Source organism: Gastrolobium bilobum, unplaced genomic scaffold, assembly GCF_033153095.1.
Source record: "Gastrolobium bilobum isolate Gb01-03AN ecotype WA unplaced genomic scaffold, APGP_CSIRO_Gbil_v1 utg135886, whole genome shotgun sequence".
Taxonomy (NCBI): domain Eukaryota; kingdom Viridiplantae; phylum Streptophyta; class Magnoliopsida; order Fabales; family Fabaceae; genus Gastrolobium; species Gastrolobium bilobum.
Window position 1 is genome coordinate 14,298 of NW_026896459.1, and position 8,307 is coordinate 22,604.

The 8,307-nt window shown below is 32.4% G+C and overlaps 1 protein-coding gene across 1 annotated transcript; it reads left to right on the top strand.

The window, feature by feature from the left end:
- Positions 1–6,220: 6,220 nt before the first annotated feature.
- Positions 6,221–7,099, top strand: LOC133299864 (E3 ubiquitin-protein ligase CIP8-like). Its single transcript, XM_061499360.1, has one exon. It carries the CDS (start codon positions 6,221–6,223, stop codon positions 7,097–7,099), a length of 879 nt encoding a protein of 292 aa, XP_061355344.1.
- Positions 7,100–8,307: the final 1,208 nt, after the last annotated feature.

The following is an 8,307-nucleotide window of genomic DNA, read 5'->3' on the forward strand; positions in this document are numbered from 1 at the left end:
CTCCAAGGTCGAGCTTTTGAATTGGAGCATGAAGCCTTTTTACTAAAACGAGCTTTTATACAAGTCCAAGCCTGGTTCCAACAACCAATATTAGGCATGTAAGCTCAGGCCTTCACGAGCCGAGCCAAAGGCCCCTGAAAGGCCCCTGGCTCGTTTATCACCCCTAGTTACTACCAATCAATTTCAATGTTAGATCAATTATGTTGATCAACGGTTGTATTTATTTCCATCTTTGTATGATTATGATTATCCACATTTAATACTGCATATTTATTTTCACCTTTGTATGGTTATGATTCCCCATATTTAATGTGAAAGCACTAAATATGGGGAATCATAACCATACAAAGATGGAAATAAATATAATCGTTAGATCAACATAGTCGATCTAACGGTGAAATTGATTGGTAGTGACATTGGTAGTAACTTTAATTGATTGTTGCAATATCCTATCGCTTTTTAAAAAGCTGAAAACCGATCTAATCCAAATCGAAAAAAATTGGATTGGATCTGATCGGATTTGAAAAAAATCAAAATCGAATGGATGATTACATGATCAAATCGAAAGAATTGGATCGAATGATTTTTGCTTCCAAAACCGTTCCAATCCAGACCGCGAACACCCCTAGCTTTACTTCATGGAAACTTGAACGAAGATTTTACATTTCATAAAACCAACTTTTGCCTACTAGATAGTAAGAGAAACTAAGTAAAAGATAATCCTAATTCTAATTGCTTAGGTTGGGCCTAAGTGGTAATCACCCCATCTGATAATCCTTGAAGTGCTTTGGTGATTTGGTGTCCCTCTTGGGCCGTATGTATGTTTGGACTGTAACACAATCCCAGTCTTTCACTCATTCATCGTTCTCTGTTCATTTATTAAAATACTAAACACTACTCATTAACCACTTAGTATTATGTAAAATCTTTACATATTATTAATTACACAAGCCTATGTTAGAAAAACAAAAAAAATTAATTTAAAAAAATTATAACAACAATTTACTAATTCATTAATTTAAAAGAAACTCTAAATATTAATCAACATATTTAGTGCGACAAAATTATTGCTATGCAGTGAAAATAGTAATTTCAAAATTACAAAATTGATAATATGTATAAATTATTACTAAATATAAAAATTACAAAATTGTTGATCTCGGCAATGACGTTTTCTTTAATGTTAAGTTACTTTGGTGTGCCAGCCAAGTTGGCGAGATTCCCATGGATGGTACGTGGGATGGGTGATGGTACGTGGGATGGGTGAGTTGCCTTGTTGGTCAAGTTTGGAGTTTTTTTAGGCCTTCTAGACCTTTATCGGATTAGGCCTTTATCTCACATACGTTGGGTCCAGATCACTATATATTAATGAGAATCTAAGTTAACTCAATAATCATTAATTACTAGAATTATTATCATTAATAATTATAATAATGTATTAATTAATAATTTTAATAATTTAATATCTTAGGTGATTAAATGTGAGAATATGGATGTTTTATGAAAAGATTAATGAAATTTTTCTTAAAGAATTGGGCCAAAAGATTGGCATATTCTTGAAATATCGTGTAATGCAATTTAAATTCTTTCTAAGGGATTTTTTCTCAATACAAAAATTTTAAAAATAAAATTTTTTTTTATTAAAAGGAGGAATCTTAGAGGACCCATTTTGGGAAATATGTTCCCAATCACCTTATTTTGGATTTTTCCCCGAAGGAATTGAACTGGATGGTCAAACAACAAGGGTTCTCTCTCTTTACTTTCAAGGTTCAACAACAACATTCTTTGACCTATATATTTTATTTATTTATTTATTTTTGTTTAGGCACCCACTTCTAATATCGAGTTAAAAAACTAGGCACTAGCAAATTTTAAGGGTATTTCTAATTGATTATATAGTGTGTCTGGATGAAAGTTTACAAAATTGATTTCACATACTTAATATGATTTTTTTCTTTTAAGTTCTAGAATTATGTTGACATTTGTTTCCTAAACAAGATATCACTGCAATCAGGGCACTTATGCCTCTTTAACATGATTTTAGTTATCGTAGATACCATGCAATATCTGATCACCAACGGGGCGCTGACTAATCCAGATTCGAGTCGGCACCATTAAGATGACAAAACTCTCCCTATAAAGGAACTTCAAGTTGCATCGCAAATTTGAACCTGACAGGACCACAAGGATGACAAAACTCTTATTAAAATAGTTTTAAATTGTACCGTAGAAAAAGATATATCATTGCAATATATATATGTGCTATAAGAATTCTGCCTGTAAGTGAATAGTTATAGGCTTAAAATATTCAATAAGAAAATTTTCATTCCTAACGGATAAAAGATGATTGATCTGGTGGTTCTATTTTTTAGAACTGTCCAAGGATGAAAATATTTTTGCCTTTTCATCCTAAATTTAGAACTATATAATTGAAGACTTATTTCAAGTTCGTACTTATACTACTGTTGCGCTCACGGCAAGTGCACCGGTCTTACAAGTAATATAATATATAAGTAAGAGATCGTTCCCACGAGGATTATAATTCATTTACTAGTTCACTACTTCGACTTAAGTTGGACAATCAAAATTTGTTTTGTAACAGGATTTGATTTGAAAATTAAAATATTAAAACTAATTAACAACAAAAATAAGAATAGGAATTTAAAGATTTGAATTAATTAATATAAAGAAACGTAGCTAGGGTTTCGATTTCCCTCAACCTCTCTATTATATTTGAGTTTCTTCTTTAAATTAATCGTCCTCAATATCAATTCAATCGATTCTTTCTAAGTTAATTAGGGCTTAATTCCTTGTTACCCTAATTCTTTATAATCTTGCAAGAGCCCTACTTTCCCGATTATTCCCCAAGAAAATAAGCATTACGTTCAAGAATCATCAAGATTGCGCAAAACCGTATGTCTATCCCTAGAATCATAAGGATTACGATGAAATTGTCAAATAAGGATCATGCACCAACATTCCTATTGTCATACAATTACCTAGATCAATCTGCAAGATTCAAGCTCATAGAAAGCATTAATAATAGACAATTTCATTCATGATAAAAAGAAATATTAACGTAAAGAATTATTCAAAGCATAATAAATAAATTGCGTTCCATCTAACCCTAACTACTAAAAGACTTAGTCGGACATAGAGAAGTCAAGAAAGAAAAGAATTAGAAAAGCTCCCCCAAATTCTATATCAGAAGGGTGAATTCTTCAATAACTCCAGTGCAGGCTTGATTCTGATTCGTCTCCAACTCTCACGAATATGACCTGATGAATTCTCCGCGTTCCCTCTGCCTCCGGTTACCAAGACTTGTAAAAGAATATCAAAAAGTTATTAATCTGCCCCAAAATATGTTTTTATGGGCCTAAGTTGGATCTTCGGGGCGCTTAAGCCTCCTGGGACAATAGTGCAGTTTTGTATGAGGGCGCTTAAGCGCGCTGATGGGCGCTTAAGCGCGGTGATGGGCGCTTAAACGCCAACTTCGAATCAAAATTTTCTCCCTTGGTTCGCGCTTAAGCCCTGAGTTGGGGGCTTAAGCACTCTCAGGCAGTGACTATTTGCTTAGTTTGGAATTTTTGGGGTCTTAAGCCCCAGATTGGACGATTAAGCCTCCTCTTCAAGAAACATGATTCCTTTAATTTTTTCACTCGAGGTCTCTAATCTTCAAGTTCTTGATCTCCATCTCTCCAAGTGCTATATTTGCATCCATTTATCATCAATTACCTTCAAAATAAGCAATTGTCAATTATTTAATTCATAATTCACAATGTTCATGTTTTTATATCAAAACCCTAGTTTTTCACTTATTAAACTTGATAATTCATATGATTTTAGTCTAAAAAACAAGATAAACTAAAGGTTTATCAACTACTATGTAGGGGTGTAAATAAGCTAGGCTAGAGTTAGACTTTGACTTAAAGAGGCCAAACCTGTTTAAAAAATATTGGGTATGGCCTAGCCTGTTAGCCTGTGTAGGCCTCAAATTACAAGTCTATCCTTACTTATACTTAAAAACTAAAAGCTTTGGCTTAAGCCTGTTAGCTTGTTTAAGCCTATTAAATATTCAACAATTAAATGAATAATTAAAATAATATATTTTTTATTCAAAATTATTAAAATAGTAATTTTATTTATAGGCCCGGCATGTACAAAAAAGCCTATGACCTGTTTTCTAAATAGGTTTTTTTAAAAGTTTGAGCATGTTCTATTTTACTATTAGTAATAATTCAAGTTTGACCTAATATAGACTGGGTCGTAGGCCCTTGTAGGTCGGCCTGGCCCATTTACACTCCTACTACTATGGCATGGGTGGCTAATTTTTTTTTTCCAGTAAAAAATGTGTTACCCATTATATGACAAGGCAAAGAACAAAATAATAAATCAGTGGTATTTCCAGCATATTCATAAACCATGGAGGAGGAGCACCCTCAGCCATTGCAAGAGCTTTTTTTTTATTATTAATTCATTTGAAGTATTGCCTAAAATATATATAAAATGTTGCTGGAGGCCTGGAGTTGTTGGGTAGTAATTTATGAAGAAAGAGTTATCGTCCTCAGGGAACAGGTTGAATTATTTTTCTTTGTATTTTTCTTATATAAGGATTCTTGAATTGAAATTTAATTGTTTTTATAACAAGAAATTTTTGTATAGTTTTATTAATCATTAAAATTGATCTAAAAAGTAAAGAATTGATTTATCAATATTAAAAGCTTCTGAGTATATCTCAATTCATGGATGACAAAAGTTATTTGCATTACTGCAAATTCGTACATTGCTATAGCATGTTTATTTCAATTTATGAGTTACTACGGCAAGTTTAGCTGAAGCTTTCCAGATTCAACAATAAGGTTCAAGAAAGACTTTTCCCAAAGTTTCTTGAATCTTTATAGAAATTTGTATCAGAAAACACCTTCGATTATTCCTAACCAAAAGGGTTCATTTAACACTTAACGAAAGTCCATTCCCCAATTTCCTTTTGTTGAAATACTCAAGTCCCATTCCCATGGATTTCTTGAGTAAAAAAATGAAAGTATCAAACGAATGAAATAAAAGAAACAGTAACAATGCACATCAAAAACTTCACCCAATCATTTTGACAAACCCAGAAAAAGAAAAGAATTAGAAACCCAATTTTAAAAACAACAAATCAGAGATATCAGAAAAAGAAACATGCATTCAAAATTAAAGATCAAGGTTAATCGTACAAACCAATGTTCCGATCCCTAAACTAGGAACAAAAAGATTAAACTTCACTTGCATGCACCATTGATTCTTCCTTCCAGCGAAGATGCTTCGTCATTGCACTTCGAGTTCAAGAAGAAAAGAAAAGCACATTCAGCTTTCAACAAACAGAATCTAACAACACTCAAAGTTTTCTAAAAAAAACAACGAACAACGAAGATTACGAAGATTAAAAAATTCTAAATCTAAAACTGTGTATTTTTTACAACCCACGAAAGGAACTAAAAACTAAAAAATTCTAAAAGCTAATAGTCGTCTATCTTCTTGTCATCCAATGGTTCTGAATTGTTCCCTCTTCCAAAAATTTTGATCCATGTGCCTTCTTCTAAAAATAGCTAAAAAATATGAATAATTACAATTATCAGCAAAAATAAAATTAACTTGGGCTTGGTTACTTTTTTTTTTTTTTTGAATTGGGCTATATTTCATATTCTTTTAGCCCATTTTCCTGTAATTGTCAATCCAAAAAGATATAAAATAATTCAATAATTATATAAATAGTTTAGTGCTAACAGGAGCATACCTCAGATGTCCATTTTATGGAAATGATGAAGGTCATTAAAATTAAAAAAAAAAACAAACAAACAAAAAGGAAAGAAAATCATGAAGAATAAATACAATAAGCGCATGTAATATAAATGCAAAGTAGGATTTCTTTTTATAAACATTTAATTTTCAATAAGGAAACCTAAAAAGCGGTAATAATTGAAACGGTAATAAAAAAACAGAAGAATAACGTTATGACGAAAATCAAATCAAATCAAATCAAAATCAAATTTCAATCTTAGATTTAATAAATCCAGCTAATCAACGCAGAATAACAAGTGAGGTTCAAATTCTATAAATTATACCACTTCATCTCCACTGAAGTAAACTTTCTCTTTCTGTCTACATATATATATATATATCTCTCTCTCTCTCACTCTCTCTCTCACTCTCTCACTCTCTCTACATCTGTTTGCCAAGAATGGCTGCTTCTTTCTTAATAGAGACTCTGGTTTTGAATGCTCAACGTGAGGGGATGCTTATGGACGGCGGCGTTTTGGTCTTAGATTCATTCAACCACAACATACAAAGAAGCAATAGACGATCTCGAGCGGAATTGGGTTACAACCAAAACATGCAAAGAAGCAATAGACGATCTCGTCGTGAGTTGGGTTACAACCAAAACATGCAAAGAAGCAATATCCGATCTCGTACTGAGTTGTTTTACAACCAAAACATGCAAAGAAGCAATAGACGATCTCGTCGTGAGTTGGGTTACAACCACAACATGCAAAGAAGCAATATCCGATCTCGTCTTGAATTGGGTTACAACCACAACATGCAAAGAAGCAATATCCGATCTCGTGGTGAGTTGTTTTACAACCAAAACATACAAAGAAGCAATAGACGATCTCGTGCTGAGTTGGGTTACAACCACAACATGCAAAACCGCAATATCCGATCTCGTCTGGAATTGGGTTACAACCTCAGCATGCTAAGCAACGGTAGATATTCTGTTTACCACTTGGATTCGCTGGACTTGGTTTACAACCACAACATGCAGAACAATGTAACAGATCAAAGGGGTTATGTCTTTGGTGGTTCTGTAGACTTGGATGGTGGAGTTTCAAGGGTGGATCAGTCCACAACACAAGAATCTTTTCAAAATCTTGAAGAAGTCACGATTGAAGCAGAGTCTTCTTCCATCACAGAAGATTGTTCTATTTGTCTCGGGGAGATTGGGTCAAGAGCAATTGGCTTGCCTTGCTCACACTTGTTTCATCGGGATTGCATCACTAAGTGGCTCACGATTCGCAATACATGTCCTTTATGTAGATGCAGTGTCTTGTCTAGGAATTAATGATTAAGTAAACTTAACGTACGCTGTTTTTTGCATTGCATTCTTGTACTTAGTTTCAGAGGTTGTGGCTAGCTTGTCTCTTAATTTTTTGTTTTGTTCTAGTTCAGTTACTTTTCTTTGGGATTTCTTGGAGAGTACTGCTCTTCTGTCTCATGGATTTGTATGGTTTCCTTTTAATTGGCTTTAGAGGTTGTGGTTCTTGCAAAAAATCTTGGTTTTTCTTTTGTCAAAATGCAGTGTTTGCATCTTTCTTTGTAATATCCTTTTGATTAGTTTTAATCAAGATTTGCTTTCTTTCTTATTCTTTTTCTTGTATTGCATTTGGAAGAGTTATAAGCTTATGCAAAATCTTCACTCTTGAATCTAAAAAGCCTTCTGTTGTATACAAGGTTTAGAAAGAGATGACCAATCATATGATCGGATTTTTGCTTTTGGCGCTAAAAAATCAAGAGGAAATATTATAAAAAGTGGAACACATTTTATGAAAATTTTGAAATCTCCCACTGCTAAAGGAATTGATTTTCTTATTGCTAATGTAGCCAGCTGTCTAGAGATGATATTTTATGGAAATCTATTTAAGGAAATTTTGTGTAAAATTATTAATTGATTTACACAATTTTTCTTCAATTGATTTATACAATTAATAATTAATAATAGTAATTATTTACTATATATTAATACAAATAGTTAAATCGACAATGGTGAACTTCTAGAATTATTATAATTAATAATTATAATAATGTATTAATTAAGAATTTTAATAATTTAATATGTGAGGTGATTGAATGTGAGGATACAGATGTTTTACTAAAAGATGAAAGAAATTTTTCTTAAAAGATATGGGCCAATAGATTGCATCTCGTAGGAGGGGTATGATATGACACTTGGAATATTTTGCCGCGCAATTCAATTTGAATTCTTTGAAAGGGATTTTTTTCAATACAAAAATTAAAAAAAAATTAAAAGGTGGAGTCGTAGAGCACACCACATTGTGAAATATGTTCCCAATCACCTTTTTAGAGTTTTTGTTTTTCTAGAATTATGTTTACATTTGTTTCCCAAACAAGATATCCCAGCAATCGGGGCGCTTATGCCTCTTTAACATGATTTTGACTATGTTAGATACCAATCCAAAACACTAAATATAGGAATAAGGGAAAAAAAATTCATTGCACTCTTATAAAGTAGTTTTTCTTTCTTTTTAATAA